Below are 21,156 nucleotides of genomic sequence, written 5' to 3' on the forward strand. Positions count from 1 at the left end.
ATATTTCAGCAACATTCATTGGTGCTGTGTGGTTGTGACAGCATGCAAAGTGCTAAGTTCGCATGTTGTGTGTTCAGAACCAAGGCTGTAGTGAAGTTGTGCAATGCAACACTTGCCAGAAATACCTAGGATTCATTTCAAGTTTGATTTTGAATTAATTTTTGGTCATTGCAAGTTCAGAAACCTTTTACTGTACCCACAGTTTAAGAAGCGCTCAATTTGAATCCATGATAATGGAAGAGATTTCTAAAGGATAATGTAAAGTGAGAAAATAAGAGAGCCCTAGATTGAGCCTTTAAAAATGCCACACTGTCATGGAGCAGGAGAAGTCAGGAAAGGAATTAAACAAGGAAGCTTAAGAAAGGTAACAAGAATGGGAAAGTTGAGTCAAGGAAATCTACATCAGGTCCTAGAGGCTAAGGGTGGTGTTGGTGGTGGTGGTGGTGGTAGTTTGTTTGAGGATCTGGGGATACTTACTTAGCCTGGAGAAGAGAATGGGGGGGCGGGGAGAATTATCTCTGCTTTTAAATACTTGAAGGGCTGTCATGTGGAAGGAGTTAAGCAGAAGGAAACCTTTCGATTGTTTAGAAACCATGCCTTTAGTTATGATTTCTAGGCTTTTGCCAAGAATTTAAATCAAACTCTGTGTCCTTAATTAGAAGGAACTATATTCTTCCACTGTTTTGAAAACATATACACTAACCAGTCTCTAGTCTTGTAACACCTCTTCAATTCTTCAGAATTTTTTTCAAAGCTTATAACAGCCCAGCAATTAGCCTGCAAGTTCTTTCACTGCTCCTGGTGATAAGTCATTCAAATCTAAATGCTCCCTTACTATTTATCTTGGAATTTAAGACCTTGCTAATCATCTCTTTCCCAGTATTAAGATCACTGTCCTTGGAAGAAAACAAAATGGAAATAAAATAAGAGTTGAATAGTTACTCTTCATCATTAGTTATCACCATCCCATCTACCCCTAAGTAATAGTCTTATCTCAGTTATTGTTCCTGTTACTCCTAGAGCTAAACAAAACAAAACTCATTGGCTCTTAGCATTAATCACAAGCCTCACTTATGATACCATTCTTGATATTATTTTATGGGATTATGCTACTCTTTTGTTTTTTTTGGGGGGGGGGCATTTATCTGTCCTTGCTTCCCACATCTGTACATCTTTCAAAAAGTTCATGGCACAAACCAGATCGTGTCTGGTTTTCTCACTCCTACACTAGCCACTCTCTCCTCTTTCCCCCATCTTGACCCTCTGATGAACCAGTTCAACTCTACACTATCCTCTTCTCTTGAGTCTTTGGCCCTCTTCTCATACTGTTAATTAGCATCCTGCCAAATCTCAGTCTTCAATCATTACCATCATATACTGCCTTTGCTACTACATAGGTGTTGCTGAATAAAGGTGGAGAAAATCATCTAACTATTCTGGCTGGCTTGATTAAAATTTTGTTACATAATGTCAAGTGGGCCCTCACTGCATCTAGGCAATGTTTTTACACCTTCTTTATCAACTCACTTTCCCACTTGCAACAGTGTTCTTCCAAACCTTTTCATCCTTCCTCAAACTTCCCATTGCTTCCCATACATACTTCCTCAGCTGACAACATTGTCTCATATTTTACAAGAAAAAAATGAGGCCATTCACTAAGATCTTCCTCTTCTTCCCTCTTACTCATCATATCTTACTCAGATGCCTTCTTCTGCTATTACTTACCCATCTATCTGCAATTCCATTCCATCTTGTCTCCTCCAACAGATAGTCTGTCTTCTCTGTCACCCCAACTCTCTCATTTATCTTTAATCTCTCTGTCTACTGGCTCTTTCCCTACTGTCTACAAACATGCTCACAGTTTCCTCATACTCAAAAGAAAACCTCACTTGATCATTTCATCTCAACTATCTTCCTTTATCTCTTCCACCCTTTATGGTAAAACTCCTTGAGGAGGCTATCTACAATAGATGTCTATGCTTCCTCTCTTCTCACTCTCTTCTTAACCCCCTACAATCAAGCTTTTGACTTCATTATCTCTCCAAAGTTACCAATTATCACCTAATTGCCAAATACAATGGTCTTTTCTCAATTTTAATTTTTTTTTTATTTTTTACCTCTTTGTAGCCTTTGATACTACTGATCAGGCTCTTCTCCCTCATAGTCTCTTTTATCTAGGTTTCCATGACACCCCTCTCTCTTAGTTCTCCTATCTATCAGAGTACTCCTTCTGTCTCCTTTGCTGAATTTTCATCCAGATCACATTCACTAACTATGGGTGTCCCACTTCAGAAAATTAGCTCAGGCTCTGTTTAGGACCCCCTTCTCTTTTCCCTCTATACTTCTTCACTTGGTGATCCCATCAGCTCCCTTCGATTTAAATTTAATAATCTTTATGGTAATGATTCTCAAATCTACCTATCCAGCCTTAATCTCTCTTCTGCACTCCAAATTTGGATCTCCAGCTGGCTGTCAGACAGTTCAAACTGGGATGTCCAGTGAACATCTTAAACTCAACATATTCAAAACTAAACTCATTATCTTTCCCCCTAGTAAACCCTTTCCTCTTCAAACTTCCTAATTACTGTGGAGGTCATCACCATCTTCCCAGTCTCCTAGGCTCATGTTCTAGGATTCATTCTTGACTTTTCACCATCTCTCACCTTCTCCTCCTCACTCCCACATCCAATCTGTTGCTAAGGCCTGTTGATTTCACCGTTCCAACATCTCTCAAATATGTTCCCTTTTCTCCTCTGATACCACCCTAATGCAGGCACATTACTTTATGCCTGGACTATTTCAATGACCTGCTGGTTGTTCTGCAAGCCACAAGTCTCTCTCTACTCCAGTCCATCCTCCATTCAGCTCCCAGAGTGATTTTCCTAAAGCATGGGTCTAACCATGTTACTTCCTACTCAATAAACTCCAGGGGTTCTCTATTAACTCTAGGATGAAATGCAAAATCTTCTGTTTGGCATTCAAAGCCTTTCATAACCTAGCCACCCTCCACTTTTTCAGTATTCTTACACTTTACACTCTCTCACCCATCACATACTCTTTGATCCAGTGACACTGGTCTTGTTGTTCCACAAACAAGACACTCTGTATCTTAGCTCCAGGTATTTGCTCTGTTTGTCCCCCATGCATGGAATGCTTTCTCCTCATCTCTGTCTTTTGGCTTCCCTGGTTTCCTTCAAGTCACAGTTAAAATCCTACCTTCTACAGGAAGCTTTTCCCAATCCCTCTTAATTCTGGTGCTTTCCCTCTATTAATTATTTCCTGCTTATCTGGTATAATGTTTGTTTGTATATATTTGTTTGTTGTCTTCCTCATTAGATTGTGATCTCCTAGAGAGCAAGTACTGTCTTTTGCCTTTCTTAGTATCTCCAATGCTTAGCACAGTGCCTGGGCACATAGTCAGTGCTTAATAAATACTTATTGACTGACTCTAAAGTGGTATACCCACTTCCTCCTGAGGTTCCGTTTATTTTCACTTCACCTAGTTCCTCTGTGTTGTTGAGAATCAGACTCAGAATAGCAACCCGAACTTGTCACTTGTCATGAAAAATAGAATTATTAGCAAGGCAAACAAGAATTTATCAAAAACTCTGTTATGAGAGAAAGAGAGGAAGAGAGAAAGAGAGAGAGTGAGAGAGAGAGAGAGGGAGAGAGAGAGAGTCAATAAGTTACAATAGTTGAAGTTTTCCCATCACAACTATATCCTGCCTCCATGATAGCATTGCAGTCTTCAGGAGTAAATCATCATCCATTTCTTCCTTTTGGCCCAGCAGTATGTAGCATACCCTGATGACAATACTATTTAATTCTCTTGGTCTTTTGTTTCCCACTGAAATGTTATTCACCATGTTACTCCCTACTTCACCCCCATCTTAAATGAGTGAATTTTCACACATGTGGAAATACAATGCCACTTTGCCACCTTTCAACCCTAGTCTATTCCTCTTGAACAAGAGATAACTTTTCTTTGCCATACACCAGTCATATAATATATCCTAGCAAGCCTCAGTGGAACTTATGAGATTAAATTAACCTCCATTAAGGTCTCTAGTTCAATTTGTTACTAAATCCTATTCTGCTAACTGGTATATAACCATCTTAAGCACCAATGATGCCATCGCCCTTTCCCAAATATTGTCTTCTCTGTGTTACTGGATATCCTCAATACTACTTTTTCCTAAAATCCAAAAGAGAGTCCTAGTGTGGCACCTCCTCTCTTTTCAGTAGACAAGGTAACAAAGTATTAGGGTCAAAAGATAAAAAAAGCAAGATGCATTCTCCTGACTCTAGAGGGACTTTTTGTCCCAATTACTAAGTCATTCTTCAATTGGCTGTAATTGACAGCTTCTGTTGGGGAGGAAGACAGCAGGGGACTGAAGAACAAGTGAGCCTCAGAGACATTAGCAGAGAGTGAGGTAAGAAGACATTGATTTGCCATTGTCCTTTAATCAAAGACATTAGGACCCTGCTTGCATGACCATCAGCTTCAACCATCCTATTCCCCAGGGGAGCAAAATGACAAAAAAGAAAAAAGGAGAAAACAGTGGTGTTGAGCTTGCCTTTGCTACTGGTTATACATTATAACTAAAGAAGGAGCTATAGCAATGACCTCACTGCTTGAGGACAATACCAGTGTACGGGGACTTGCATTTTCAAGTTTCAAGAAAACGTCTTTCAGCTGGTTACGAAATTTCTTTGTTGCAGATAAGGCACTGTCTATTTTATTCAGTACGTCATTAGGTCATTTAATTTCAAATTCAGTGATGATGTTTCCTATATCTACTGTATTCTCCCAATGGAAAGAGCACTGCATTGGGGTTCAGGGGACTAAGGATCAAATCCTGGCACTGCCACTGTCTGTGTGACCTTGGGCAAATTACTTAGCCTCTCTGGTCTTCAGTTTCCTCATCTGTAAAATGAGGTGGAATTAGATGTCCTCTAAAGCAGTGATATCAAACTCAAAGAGAAACAGATCCCTCCAATCACATATTGATTAAGAAAACCACAAATTAATATTATCTATGTTGTATTGTATTTTTGTTTATTTTGTTAAACTTTTCCCAACTACATTTTAATCTAGTTCTCAGCACTCAGGAGTTTTGAGGGTCATTTGCCCACAGTGGTAATGAGTTTGACACCTCTGTCTAAGGTCTAAATCTATGATTCTATTAGCCCCAACCCACAATGTCCCCTTTCTACATTCCAAAATATTTTCTCCAATGTTTTTTTCCCCTTGATCTTGTTTTTTTTTGATGCAGTTGGGGTTTAAGTGACTTGCCCAGGGTCATACAGCTAGTAAGTGTCAAGAGTCTGGTCTGAGACCGGATTTGAACTCAGGTCCTCCTGACCCCAGGGCTGGTGCTCTATCCATTTCCTTGATCTTGATAAAAGAATTAGGGTTAGAGATCTTAAAGCTATTTATATCTATTATGAATATTTTTTAACAACAAATATTTTCTACAAATATAATGTCTTTTGTTCCCTTATCCCTCCATAGTTGCTAAAAGAAAGCTTTGGCCCCTGGCTGGACATCTCTTTTCCTGAAAAAGCAGATGTATCTGAAAATCTTTGCTGCCATCCACTTCTCTTGGCTGCTATTCTACAAGCACATTGTGGCTTTCCTTGCTTCTTTTAGGGCACTACTTGCTTGCTGATTTAAATCCTCCTGACATTGCACCCACAATGAGACCAGTTTGCAATTGAATAAACTAGTAGGAGATATTTTGCTTCCTCCTTGAGCTGCAGAAAGGACACTCTTGTGTGGCATTCTTTAATTCATGGATTAGGAGGATTTCTCCTAACATCTTCAAGTGTGAGATCACAGCACACACCAATTTATAAATTATAGCTATGTAATAAATGCCCTAATGAAGCTGCTCTGTCAGTTGTCATTTGTTAAAACTAATGGCACAAATGCATCATTTAGCCATCCCAATGTTCTGTAACAATTGTTGTTGTTATTCAGTTATGTCCAACTCCTTGTGACTCCATTTGGGGTTTTCTGGGCAAAGACACTGGAATGACTTGCCATTCCTTCTCCAGCTCCTTTTACAGATGAAGAAACTGAGGCAAACAGGGTTAAGCGACTTGCCCGGGGTCACACAGCTAGTAAATGTCTGAGGCCAGATTTGAACTCAGGAAGATGAGTCTTCCTGACTCCAGGCCAGGCATTCTGTGCACTATGGCGCCACCTAGCTGTGGCAATTGAACTGTAATATTTTAGGTAAATGGCTAGACAGCAATTTGAGTGAAAAAGATCTTGGGGGTTTAATGGATTATAAGCTCAATACAAGTTACCCATGTGACATACAATTCCCCGAAAACTGGTGTGCCCTTGGGCTTCACTGATAGAGGTAGAGTGTCCAGAGTAAAGGGAGTGACAGTCCCTCTGTACTCTGTCTTGGTCAGACCACTTCTAGACTATTATGTTAAGTCCTAGGTACTATGTTTTAGAAAGAATATTGTTGAGATATATGCAATGAATATGATGAGTAGACTAGGAATTGGGTCCCATATGGATTATTTGAAAGAATAAGAATATTCATCCTGGAGTAGATCTAAAGGGTCATGGTAGTTATCATCAAATCATTAAAAGAAGGTCATGTGGAACAGGGATGAAAACTTGTTCTCCTTGGCTCCAGGAAACTAGAAGCCATGGGGAGAAATTTAGGACAAGCAGATTTTGACTTGATATAAAAGAAAACTTTCTAATATGTCAGTTCAATTCAACAGACACTAAATATCTACTCTGTGCACAGTACTGTGTCAGGCACTGGAATACAAAGACTAAAATGAAAAATAGCCCTTCTCGGTGCAGCGAGGTGGCCCAGTGGATAGAGCACTGTCCCTGAAGTCAGGAGGACATGAGTTCAAATCCAGCCTCAGACCAAACACTTGACACTTACCAGCTATGTGACCCTGGGCAAGTCACTTAACCCCAATTGCCTAAAAAAAAAAGCCCTTTTCCTCAAGGAGCTTACATTCTGATGGGGGATACAATAGATGAGTATCCAAGTGTAGGAAGGAGAGAGAAGATGAACAAACAGGGGGCCAGATAAAACTCCGTATGTGTAGGAGCTTAAGCCAAGCCTGATGTTTAGCTAAGGGTGCCGTTCAGAGTTAAATGTGAAGAAGGACAGCATTGCAGTCATGGGAGTTAGCCAAAGCCAAAGCAGAGCTGGAAGATGGAATGTAGAGTTTAAGAATAACTAATAGGTCATTTTGGCTGAAATGTGGATTAAATCAGGGTACTATGAAATAAGATCAGAAAAGTGGGTAAGAGTCAGATTGTGGAGGGGTTTAAATGTCAGGCTGAAGAATTTGTAGTTTATTCTAGAGGCCATAGGGAACCACTGAAGTTTTTGAGCAGAAGAGTGACATAGTCAGAATTGTGCTATATATAAAATAAAATAATTTTTTTTTATTATTGGGAAGGTTATTTTAGCAGTTTTCTTGAAGGTGGATTGTAATCAGGGGTGTGTTGGTAAATGTTTAACAACCATCTCTTGGAAGGGGGGAGAGTGGAGCATGACATCCTTTTAAGTTTAATCATCATTAACATTTTCACCATCATTTTGTTAAGTCTAAACAATCAACAAAACAATAAATCAAACCCTGATTTGTAGTGTTCGCTGATTTCTGAGGTATAATTGCTCACATTGAAAATCTAACAGTTAGGCTCTTGAGAGACTGCTAAAGATGTCTCCATCAAACCCCTAAATAATGGAGGAGAGCCGGTAATCAGGATAGTATTGTATATGGCCACAGGTGACGAGGACCTGAGCTAGACTGGGAGCAATGTACGTGGAGAGAAGGGAACAGCTGTAAGAGACAACATGGAGATAGAACCAATAGGTCTTGGCAACTTTTTCAAAGTGGGAGGAGGATGAAGGATTTGAGAAAGGCGGAAGAATCAAGGTGGTGAACCTGGGTTACTTTATAAAAGCGGAAAGAGTTATTTTGGGCCTTCTATCGTGGGAGATCTTCAAGGGGAAGCTGAATGACAACTCATTGGGGATGTTGTAGAGATTTGGGTTCATGTGTGGATTAGACTAGATCACCTCTGAAGTGCCTTCTAACTCTGAGATTCTGTGAAGCACCACACATCAGGAAGTCGGTTCCCCATTATCACACCCTAACTCCACCTCTATCCCCTCAGCCCCCTCAGCTAAAACGACTAAACTGTCATGTTATCTTTTCTGTAAGAGACCAGAACCACTGTCTTGCCTCCTTTTCTGGCTTTGGAACATTTTTCTCAGTGGGTATTTATGAAATCAGCAGAAAACCTACATTCTTCCCTCCCCCCCAAAAATTACCAACTCATAGCTAATCCTCTGATGTCCTCTCTGAACTTGAATAGGCTTCTACCTGGATGAAGACATACAGTATATCTCTGAACCCTTCTAGCCTGGCAGCACCTGCCAAAGATTGAGCTCCAGTGGTATAACTTTTGGCCACCCAGGATCACTTCCATGCCAAGATGAAGCACTGGAGGGGAACTTCAGTGGAAGTTACATTGGGTTTCTAGTACCTCTGTCATCAAAGGAAATGAAGTTAAGCTGGCAACACTTGTTCTTGATCAGGCCTAGAGGCAGCTGGGTGGCACAGTGGACAGAGCCCTGGGCCTGGAGATATGGAAGCAGTTCAGCCTATGGACAGGAGCAAAGACTATAAAGTGAGTTCTCTTTCAAAATTGTAATTCGGGGGCAGCTTGGTGGCACTGTGGATAGAGCACCAGCCCCAGATTCAGGAGGATGTGAGTTCAAATTTGACCTCAGACACATAACACTTACTAGCTGTGTGACCCTGGACAAGTCACTTAACCCCAATTGCCTAAAAAACAAACAAACAAAGAACAAAAGACAGAATTGTAATTCAATGATTCTACTTTGGCTTCTAAGGAAATAATCTAAATTTCTGTTCAAATATTTTATTCTCAGAGGTTGAAAAAAAGCCTTAATTATTTTCTGGTGATTCCTACTCCGAATATATATATGTATGTATGTATGTATGTATGAGAAATGGATTAAATGGATTAAAGCTTAAGCAAGGGCTTGCTTTGTGCAATACTCCATCAGTCAAGGGGTATTTATTAAGCACCTACTATTTTCAAAGCATGACTATATTCATCTCTCAGCAACATCATTGACCTGTCTATTGCAAGTATAAATTCTCCTCAGGGGAATTATTATTAGCCTTCTTCTTCTCCCTGGCAGTATCTCTTTCCCCCTCTTTCTTACCATTCCACCCCACCTTACACAAGAGAAAGGGGTCAATCCTACAGAGAAAGGAAACCTGTTTTGAAAATGAAAGTCAAATGCTTCGTATTGGCAAGAAGAACCCTATTAAGGGGATGGTTTTTGAGCACTTAAGAAAGTGGTGATCATAGCTTAGTGTGGAAGGAAGGAAATGAGCATTTATTTAGTGCCTACTATGTGCCAGACACTATGCTAAGTGTTTTACAAATATCTCATTTATTCCTCTCAGTGCTAACATTATCCCCATTTTACAGTCAAGGAAATGGAGTTAGACAATGGTAAAGTGACTTGCCCAGGGTCACACAGGTACTAAGTGTTTTTAGGGGGATTTGAATTCAGGTCTTATTGACCCCAGGCCCAGGGCTCTATCGACTGTGCCACCTAGTCGTCTCTGGGTTGACCAAAGCAAACTTCCTTTCCTTTGATGAAGTGATCCTTATGGCCAAAGGTTATACCACTGGAGCTCAAGCTTTGGCAGGTGCTACCAGGCTAGAAGGACTCAATCCTTCATCCATGTAGAAGCCTATTCAAGTTCAGAGGGGACATCAGAGGATTAGCCATAAATTTATAATTTGGGTTTCTTTTTTTTTTTAGAGGAGGACAGGGATCGAGAGGATGGAGGAAGCTTCAGTAAAGTAGTAAATTATCTCTTCAGGTGTGGAGAGATTTGTCTGCATCTAGAAAGGAAACACTTGTGCTGAATAAATGATATTTCCTTGAAGTATAGAATCAAGCACCAAAGTGAGGGGAGGAAGCTAGATGGTACAGTGGGCTTGGAGTCAGGAAGACTCATTTTCCTGAGTTCAACTCTGGCCTCAGACACTTACTAGCTGTGTGACCCTGGGCAAGTCACTTACCCTTTTTTGCCTCAGTTCTTCTGTAAAATGGGTTGGAGAAGGAAATGGCAAACCACTCTAATGTCTTTGACAAGAAAACCCCAAATAAGTGCACAGACAGTCAGACACAACTGAAAGGACTGAACAACAACAAACCAAAGTAGGGAAGAGCTGCTTGTGGACGGCGACTGTAAAGAGTTAAAGGATATTTCACTGGCGGGCCTGGGAAAGGCATTAACCAGAAATCTCAGATCACACAAGCAAAGATAGAGGTGGATGTAATATTGGAAAGCGCAGTTTTGCCCTGAGATTGTGAATTCTATGGGTGCCCCTGAACTAGAATTCCACAAGGAAAGCCAGGAAGTTCTTGGGGATGTAATCTCAGGACATAAAACATGACCAAGCTTGGGGATGAGCAGACCTTGACTCTTGCTGCTGTGAATATTTTTTTCCACTGAGGACAGAGCAAGAGAAAACAGGTACATCCTATGACCCAAGGGTCTCAGATTTGACAAGAAATTCTTTTGTTTTCTGGGTCAAGAAGGCTACAGGAAAGCTCACAGCATGTTGAGTGGTTCTGTAGCTGAATTATGGAAGATCATGGGATAATGGAATTAGAATTAGAAGGAAACTCAGAGACCATCTAGTCTAACGTCCTCATTTTACAGATAAGGAAACATGGCCCCAAGAGATCAAGCGACTTGCCCAAGGCCATATAGACAGTTTAAGTATCAAAAGCAGGATTTGAAGTCATGCTGATTGGGCAGACACACAGACATGGATGGTTTGCTGACATCTGCATCACTGGTAGGAGTGGGGGAGATGATGATGAAGATGATGATGAAGAAGATGATGAAAGCTAGTGTTTATACAGTGCCTTAAGTTTTACAAAATAGTTGAGGCTGAGAGTTGCTGAGAGTTGTATAGATAGTAGGAATAAGCCAGGAATTGGGCTCAGGGCTTCCTGATGTCCTGGGCCCAACTCCTGGCTTATTGATTGATTGATTATTGATCTGTTCAGTAAGCCACCGAGCTGCCTCACATCTATAAGACATACTTAGAAATGGCCAAATATTAGAAAAGAAGTATCTAGGAATGAAATTTGCCTTCAGCTGTGTAGGTTTATTAGAGGTTTGTTATACATCAATTGTGGGTGTTTTTATGTTTAGTAATGGGAGCTATGGGGTCTCTTCCCCTAGGGAGGTTAAAAACAGAAGGAAATGTGTTGGCATGGCTTAGGAGTGGACCCTGTCTTAAGGGAGGGGGATACACAAGATGACATCTACCAAACCTTTCTCACTGTACATGTATTTTGTGATTGAAAAACAACATGAACATGTTACTGTCAGCTGAACGTGTTACTACTGTTTGGTATTCAAAGGTCCTCTTTTAACTTCAAAGGTGCTGAACTCATGGATCATTTGTTCATTCTCCATAACACTGGGGCTATTCTCTGGCCAGACCAAAACCAATGGCTCCTCCATAGGGATCTGAAGGAGGACCTTGGCAGGGGACATCTCACTCTGTGAAAGGGGGCCCGGGGAGCTTCTCTCATGCTCAGGGGGCACTCTGATGGGTGTCCCCTCCATCTTCCTTTCCTCACCTTGCTCAGTTTGCCGGGTAGGCTTTTTGTGCTCTTGCAGCTGCTGATCTTTTCTCCGTGGGTCCACCTTTGACTCAGCAGCTCACCCCGGAACTCATTTTCTGAGGGTTTAAGAAAATACAGGGTCAGGACATGAAAACACGTCAGAAGACTGCCGGCCATGCTGACTTAGTGGGGGATTTAGCTGTTCCTCCCGCCTATTCTTCAGCATAGGTGCCGAAGCAGGGCAGGCAGCAGTGATACCTGGACCAGGCTTCTAGGAAATGGAGAAGTCCATCCACTAGGTCAGAGGCTCCTGACCCACCAGGAATTCACCAACAGAGAGGGGGGCAAGTTCAGGAACTCTGTGGCTGGTCTGAGGCCTCATTGCCCCCTCACAAGACCCTCTCCAGCTCTGGAGCAGGGCAACAGGGACTCAACCCTGCCTTCAGTCAAGCCTTTCCAATTCGAGCTATAGGATCATAGATTGATACTGATACAGGGCAATATGAGTCACCCAGTCCAACCCACTCATTTAATAGATAAGGAAAGTGAGGCCCAGAGAGATTAAAGCAGAGCCATTATTTGAAGCCACATCTTCCAAATCCAGTTTATGTCTCCTCGGGACAAGAGTTCTAGGCCCCAGGACCACTGAATTTTGGTTCTGCTGTCTAACTAGGAGAATTCATTAGGGCAAGAGAGGAGTCCAATTTCTTCACATTTCTTTAGCTGGGGATATTTGTAACGTGCATTGTGGTTGAATGGAAATCACACTAGTCTTGGAGTCAGTAGATCAGGCTTACAGTCCTGGTTCTACTCACTAGCTGGATGACCTTCATCATCTCATTTTTACCACTTTGCATGTCAATTTTCTAATCTGTAAAATTAAGTGGAAGGATAATATGGCCTCTACAGGTCCTTATGGCACTAACAATCTATGATCTCAAGATTTAAAAATTAGGTCAGGAAAGGAGTATGTGAGGAGCCAGAAAGAATGATGCATATCAACAATAGCAAAAAAGGCAAATAGACCTCAAAAAACAAAAAGAGGGTCATACTCCTAGGACCCTAGGAGGTTTGTATGAAAACCAAGGTGGACTCACTTTAAAACAACCCAATTTATGAAAACTCATATCTACCAAAGGAAGAAATTAGGAGGCTGTTTTTCATATTACAGATAGATTCTTCGCTTCAAAAGGAAAAAAAAATCTGAGCCATTCTTTTAAATAGGAGACTGTTGCATTTAAAAAAATATTAGCCTATCTACAAAATCTAGTAAACCTATAACTTTTCTGGGAACACATTTATCTAGAAAAGTGAGGTCTCGTTATAATCCTCTTAATGGTTGGGCAGGCCATTGCCTCCCTACAACAGAGGGTTCTGAACATCTCCACCATCCACTTTAGAACCTTTTCTCTTTCCCTTAATTCTGTATTTCTGATTCTCTTCAGGTTAAGGCATCTGGTTAATATTTAATTCTTCACATAAATTCACACGTCTGAACAGAGGACAAGCCCATCGGGCCGGACATGACAAAGAAACACATTGTGTACCTACTCTCTGAACGTCAATCCATGTTTCCATGACAACTGGCTTGCTTCGGCAGCTTTGAAAAGGAGGTCATTAAGGAACCCACAATAAAAACAGGAAATGAATATTCCTGCATTTTGAGCTTTCCTCTTCACCTGCTTTCCTCACCACAGCAAACCACAGGGTTTGGTACCTGGGAAATTAACTAACTTACCTAGTCAAGTGCAGCGCTGCTCTGCCTATTTATGTCTTCAGCAGTTTTTATCTCTATCACCATTAACTTGATCTGCCCACTAGCCCACTATATCCATGCCCCAAGTCCCCAGAGAACTCACAGTGGGACTCATAGAACAATCATCATTTGGGATGCATGGAAATGTACTTAATTGCATTAAGGATGCCTCGTTCTTAATTAAGGAAGTACAAAAATGATGAAATGTCAGACTTAGTTGGCCGGAAGATTAAAGAGCAGTGTTGCAAGATCATTAAATTTAAATGTCAAGAGAAGCAGGGGAAGTGTAGTCTTGGCTCGGCGGTAGATGACTAAGGCATAAAGTGCATCAGGACAGTTAAGTGGCACAGTGAATAAAGTGCCAGGCTTAGGACAGGAAGACCTGAGTTCAAATTTGGCCTCAGACGCTTAATAGTTGTGTGACCCTGGGCAAGTCACTTAATCCTGTTGGCCTCAGTTTCCTCAACTGTAAAATGAACTGGAGAAGGAAATGGCAAACCACTTCAGTATCTTTGCCCAGAAAACCCCAAATAGGGTCACAAAGAGTTGGATGCAACTGAAACAACTGAATGCCGACGATGACAACAACAACGAGGTACATATACGGTCATCCTTCTTCTTTTCTTACTCTTCACCCTCATCTCTGCTATGTACTAAAAGTAACCTTAGTACAAGCTTTCAGGCCTCATATGTTAAGTCAAAGAAGACATGTGACTTTGGCTGTGGCTCTCAGGGACCTCAGTGGGGACATCAGGCCCTGAGGCTTGAGAGAAAAGAGGTAGTAAAAAGTGTTCTAGTTGAAATTATCTTATACACTGCAGCTGAGAGTAGCTTCTGTCTGCATTAGGGTTTGGGAGGAATGTATTAAGAGGCAAACAACATCAGGCTGGGTTCTAGAGATTAATAGCCCCGAGTGTAGCAAACAAGCCATTTTCATAGTTGTTTTCCATGAGAGTTAGCCATGAGAGCCACAAAAAGAATCCTAGAGAATTGAGGATCTTGTTTCCAGGGAGTGCAGAGGACTAGAAGAATTTATCAGTGATCCAGAGAATGGATTATGATTACATTTATGTTAGTAGCAAGCAACAGCTACATATACAAAAAGTAGAGGTTATTCTCCCTACTAAAGGAGTATGTGAATGGCTAAAGGAACACTTCTATAATTATGCTGCCACCACCACCATCATCACTGACATTTATGTAGGAAGGAAACAAGCATTCATCCAGTATATACTATGTGCCAGATACGGTGCTAAGCTCTTCACAAATATCTCATTTTATCCTCACAACAACCCTGGGATGTGGGTGGAATTATTATCCCCATTTTATAGATGAGGAAACTGAAGCAGACAAGAGGTGAAGAGACTTGCCCAGGGTCACATAGCTAGGAAGTATCTGAGGCCAGACTCGAATTCAGATTCCAGGCTGTGATTCCAGGCCCAGTACTCTACCCACTCATGTAATGTCTCATGTAATGCTTTAAAGTTTGCAAAGAGATTTGTTCTCACTTAATCCTCACAATACCCTGTTAGACATGTATCATAGGCATTATTATCTCCTCTTTACAGATGAAGAAGTTCAGTTATTGAGAAAAATAAAAGACTGGTAGAGTCTGAATGCAGATTGAAGCATACTATTTTTCACTTTCTTGATTTTTCTTGTTTTGTTTTTGTTGTTTTTAGTCTGTTTTCTTTCTCAGCATGACTAATATGGAAATATGTTTTGCATGACTGCACATGTATAACCTATATCAAATTGCTTGCCTTCTCAGTGAGAGTGGAGGAAGATGATTTGGAACTTAATTTTTTAAAAAAATGAATGTTAAAATTGTTTTTACATGTAATTGGAAAAAATGAGATTTTAAAAAGAAAGACTGGAACAAAAGAAATGAGAGGATTAAATCCCAGGGAACCAGAGCTCTAGAACTGGAAGGGCCCTTAGAGAGTATCTAGTCCAAATCTCTCATTGTACAGCTGACAAAACTGAGGTCCGAAGAAGTTAAATGACTTGTCCAAGGTAATATAGGCAGTAAGTGACAGAGGCTGGTTTGAAACCCAGGTCCTTTCAATCCAAAAGTAATCTAGAAGAAACAAAGGGGAATCCTAACTGAAGGACTGAATATGAAAGAGGTTTGAGAGTTAGACTTTTTGGGAAGGAAGATGACTCTTGTACTCCAAGGGGTAAATATTGTGGATCTATAGTTGCCTTAGGGCAAAGAATTTGGTAATGGTCAGAGGAATAAATGGGTGCAGCTGAGGGTGGCTGAGGCAGCTATTTGTCTATCTCAGCAATATTGTAAAAGTTAGTTGTCTTCCTAGGGCATGTATCTGGGACATGACAGAGATTCCCTAGATTTTTCAAACCTGATAACCCATACCTACTTCTTCATTCATGATAAAAAAAAACCAGGTAGCTCTCTGCTCACTCTATCTTATTGCCACACAAAATATAAAGGATCTCAACAAGGAAGAAAAGGGATGTCTAAAGGTACTGATGTGGATTCACATGGAATTCATCAACTACAAATGTTTTAAATATCCCTGTTGAAGACGGAATCAAGGCCAGGTGAAGAGGATGCATAAAAAGAATGGGAGAGCCCATTAAGAATAGTGTTGGGAACACGAAAGAGAAGAATAAGTTTTGGCTAGCAATGAATGCTAAAAGAATAAAAAAGGACTTTAAAAAATCCCTATGTTGGGAAAAGAGGAAAATCAAGACAGGGATAAGACCACTGCTCCAATAAATTGTTGGTAAAGGACAAGTTAAAAAAAAAAGGTAGAACTACTAAAACCTATCTTAAATTGAAATTCAATATATGAGAGAAGGTAATACAGTCCTTAACTGCCCTCAGTGAATGGAGGTCACAGTATTATAGAATCACAAAATTTTGTCAAGGATGTCATAGAGGGATCCCTGTTCAGATACAGGTTGGAATTAATGATTAGCTCCCTTCAATACAGAAATTGCATAATTAGCAACACTAAGTGGCATTTCTGAAACACCTGTCTAAATGAACAACAAATGGGTCATAGAAGTGGAAAATGATGAAGCTAGGCAATGCAGTGGATAGAGCATTGAGCCTAGAGTAGGGAAGACCTGAGTTCAAATCTAGCCTTGACCACAAGCTGTATGAGCCTGGGTAAGTCATTTAACCTCTGTCTGCCTCAGTTTCCTCAACTATAAAATGAAGCCAATAATAAGACCTGCCTCCTGGGGTTGTTGTGAGGATCAAATGAGATAATATTTGTAAAGCTCTTAATATAGTGCTTAACACAAAGTAGGCACTATATAAATGCTATTATTAAGATGACCTTCTGGGTACTTACATTCTCAAATCAACAACATGGGCACAGACAAACTTAGAGGAGAAGGAATCAATTCAATTCAGCAAACCCCTAGAAATTATCCAGAAGACGATACCATATTACAAGAATGAAATAACAGAAATATGACTGATGAGTTACTATTCACTGTGTACAAATGTCTGAGGGAGAATGAAGAGCAAATACGTACTTTACTGAAAGACAAAGTTTACTCTAGATGGTAGCCACATGGCACAGTGACTTGGAATCAAGAAGACCTGAGTTCAAATCTTGCCTTGAATAGTTACTTAGCTAGGTGACTCTGGGCAAGTCACTTGACTTCTCAGCCTCAGTTTCCTCATCTGTAAAATGAGGGCAATAATAACACCTGCCTCAAAGGATTGTCATGAAGATCAAATGAGATAATATATGTAAGGTGCTTTGAAAACTATAAAACACTATATAAATGCTGACTATTATAATTATTGTTTACAAAGTCTCTATGAAGGAGGGAAAGAAGGAAATCAGCAAATACAGGGAAGAGATAATGAAGAATAGTAGCTAAGCAGACAAGATAGTCTAGGTTGAAGGAATGGGATATTAGAGGATGAAAATGACAATACTTGCTTCCATTCTATGTAGAATAGTGTATTGTATAACTAAATCCACAAGAATCCACTGAGATTCAGATAATAACTTACATGAAGGGCCTTGGAATCCTCCTTAAAAACAGGAAACATTGGTAAAAGAAAAAAGGTCCAGCTTCCATAGGCTGAGATGAAGCCACACCTGAGACTAGCCAGGAAGTCACAGCTGGGTCTGGCTAGGAAGTCACAACTGGGATTGGCTGGAAAACCACAACCGTGTCTGGCCAGGAAGTTGACAGCATGGATTTAATTCCTTTTTTTATATATCTCAGTAAAGGATATGGTCATCAAAGCTGTACACTGGTTTTATTTGAAAGTCTGAATGGAAATATTTTATTTCCATGATAAATGTGAAATTGTAAATGTTGATGATCATAGCAAAAATGCTGAAAGGAAGAGCATGAGAATTATCCACTTGACTAGGCACCTCCCTCCCATCCCTCCCCAACCCTATCTGACAAAGGGGGAAGGTTGTGAGAGAAAGCTGTGTTTTCTCATATTATGTTTGGAGGTTACTGATGTTTTCTTTAGTGACCTCCTATAGACTCATCATCAAGGAATGTACTTCATCTGAGATACCATTTATGCTTCTATTCTCTGTCACCCCATCATGGTAAAAGGCTCTGCCCTTCATTTTTGAAGCAACCTTCAGTTTTCCATTGGTGAGAATGAGCTCACATTTTATGACTCTGAAATTCAGCCACAGAAGCTGGTTGTTAACCCAGTGTCTCTATAACCACCCTCCCCCAAGGTCAATAACCAAAATCTTACCAAAAAAAAAACCCAAAAAAACCCATTTCCTACCTCCCTAATTATTTCTATTTTCATTGCCTCTTCTTTTCCATTTGTTCAATTCATACAATTCTAGCTCTGGGAGGTTTGGGTTATTTCTGTTTTGAGATCTTACACACCTGCTCAGACAATGTGCTTAAAAACACTGAAGCCCACCTGTCCCTGACTTGACATTCCAAAAGCTGCATGGCTTGTCATAGCCCAGGGGTCTCCAGGCGATAATCAGAGCATCCAAATGACAGGTTCACATTTTTACAAGTTCCACAACCACCTGGAAACAGGCTCAGGCAGTCATTCAAAGAAAAGAATACTGAAAATCTAGATTCACTTCGATGAAAACATCAGCCTGGTGTAACAGGTAGAGGACTTGCCTTAGAGTCAGGAAGACCTGAATTCAAATCTTATATCTGATGCATGCTAGCTATTTGATCACAGGTAAATCACTTACCCTGTCAGAGCCTCAGGCAACACTCTACAACCAAGTTAATGAAGAATTGCTGATCTATGTTAACAGAGTGAGTTCCCTTACTGGGGGTTCCTTATGCACTGGAGAAATCACAGGTACAATTGTTCCTCCACCTCCAACACACACACACACACACACACGGAGACAGTGTTCTGATATAGTCTGTGTGGTGTGGTAATGCCAAAAGAGACTAAGTGAAGTCTTACAAGGAATATTTTCTGTACTAGAATTTGGTCCAGCTGAAGGTTTCTTATAAATGCCCTGCACTTGAAATCTGGGAACTCAAAATATATTCTGCCTCCCAGAAATGGGACTCATTTGTGACACCTTGCTGAAAATGGATCAATCATAGAACACTGGAGGACCTCCGAGATCATCCAGTCTTGGGATGTTTTCCCTTGTTGTGTCTTAGATCCTTTTGACAGTCTGGTGAAGCCTATGAACATCTTCTCAGTTTAAGGTTTTCAATGCATAAATAAAAAATGGTAGGATTACAAAGGAAACCAAAGATCAGTGAACATAAAGATGTAATTTTTTCCCATCCAAATTAACAGGTTCCCCTGAAATCTGTTTGCAGAAACCTTGTAGGGCCTTGGACCCCAGGTTAAGGACCTTTGATCTAGTCCAAGGAAAGTACATTTCTTCCTCTCTTAAAATGAGCATATGGTTTTATAATCTGTTCTCTGACATTTCCCCCCACCCCAGAAATAACAGTTGTAAGAGCCAGGAGAAATGTACAAAACATTTCATGTAAACAATTAGAAAACCAAAACTCACTGAAGTTTTGTATGACTACTTTGGTTACTGCATGGAACAGAGTCTGGACCTGGAATCAAGAAGGCCTGATCTCAGGCATTTAATAACTGTGTGATCCTGGGCAAGTCATTTGATTTTTGTCTGCCTCAGTTTCCTCATCTGTAAAATGAGAATCATAATGGCATCTACCTCCCGGGGTTGTTATGAGGGCAAAATGAGATGAAAGTTGTAAAGAGTTCTGTAAACCATAAAGCTCTATATAAAGGCTAGTTATTGTTATTGTTATCATGTTTATTATGACAATCATATTGCTTTTATCCCGAATGTACTTTGGCAAAAACCTACCCCAACTTAAAGAACTTGAAAATGACAATCAGGGAATCTAAGTCAACTCACACTTGTGCAAAAAACCTCTCTACATCTTCTTTGAGAAGTGGTCATCCAACCTCCACTTGAAAATACACATTGGGGGGAACCTGCCAACCCCCAAGGCAATGGGTTCAGTGTTGAACAACTCTAGCCACTGGAGAGTTTTTCCTTACATCACATCTAAATCTGCCTCTCCACTTCCCTCCCATTGTTCCTAGTTCTGCCCTTTGGGATAAAGTGGAACAAATGTAATCCCTCTTCCATGTGGCAGCATTGCAAATATAGCCATTACAGCTTCTCTAAATCTGCTCTCCTACAGGTAAAACTTGTCATGTTTTTTCAAATGATCTTACTCCGTTTAATTCAATATATCAAGCATAGTGCTTGCTAGATTGAAAAAACTGTGCTGCACAGTAGGATTTGAAGGTTTGTTTGTTTGTTTGATGAGACAGTTCCAACCCCTAAAGGAACTTACATTCTGTTGGGGAATGGGAGGGGAACATGGCATGCATGCAGATAACTGTACAAGAATGTGGGGTCTGATGAGGGCAAAGAGAGAGCCAGACAAAATGTTCTAGGGAAATTTGAGGATGTAAGTGGAGCACATTTTCGGCTGGAGGACTAGCAGAGTTTTTATGAAGTAAGTGATGCTTGAACTGAACTTCAAAGGGAGGTAAGAATTTTGAAAGGCAATCTAGACATAAGGAATAGTCTAGGCAAATACTTGGAGGCGGGAAGCTGCTTGTTTCCAATTAGAATGTGAGCTCCTTGAGAGCCGAGACTGTTTCAGTCTTTCTATTTGATCTTCAGAGCTTAGCATGGTGCTTGATATAATAGTAAATGCTTACTTAATACAATAGAGGCAGCTAGGTGGCACCACAGTGCACAGAGCACTGGGTTTAGAGTCGGGAAGACCTGAGTTCAAATCCAGCCTTAGACACTTACTAGCTGTGTGACCCTGGGTAAGTTATTTAAGTTCTGTTTGCCTCAGTTTCCTTGATTGTAAAATGGGAATAATAATGGTACGTAACTTACAAGGTTGTTGTGAGGATCAAAGAAGATAATATTAGTAAAAAGTGCTTAGCCTTGCACGTAGCAGGTGCTATATAAATGCTTAACCCCTTTCCCTTCCCTTATAAATGATTATTCATTCATTCATTTGAAAATTTTAAAGCACTGTATAATGTCAGTTGTTGTTATGTATCAGTAGAGGTGGTTTTCCTTACAATGTGTTCTCTATGTCAAGTAAATCACATACATACAAAAAAGGAGGGATCTGGAGAAAATAGGAAGCACCAGAAGGTTTGTGAGTAGGGGGATGAACTTGTGCCTCGGCCAGATTATTTTGACAAGTGGGTGAAAGATATGC

General features: G+C 40.5%; 1 protein-coding gene across 1 annotated transcript in view; it reads right to left on the minus strand.

The window, feature by feature from the left end:
- The window catches only part of MYT1 (myelin transcription factor 1), a 190,148-nt gene that overhangs the window by 117,197 nt on the left and 51,795 nt on the right, over window positions 1-21,156 (minus strand). Inside the window, exon 2 of the mRNA XM_027850027.1 lies at window positions 11,715-11,815. Coding sequence (XP_027705828.1) covers window positions 11,715-11,815 — 101 coding nt within the window. The remainder of the gene's footprint in view (window positions 1-11,714; window positions 11,816-21,156) is intronic.

The sequence above is a fragment of the Vombatus ursinus genome, unplaced genomic scaffold (assembly GCF_900497805.2).
Source record: "Vombatus ursinus unplaced genomic scaffold, bare-nosed wombat genome assembly UNPS02000580.1, whole genome shotgun sequence".
Taxonomy (NCBI): Eukaryota; Metazoa; Chordata; class Mammalia; order Diprotodontia; family Vombatidae; genus Vombatus; species Vombatus ursinus.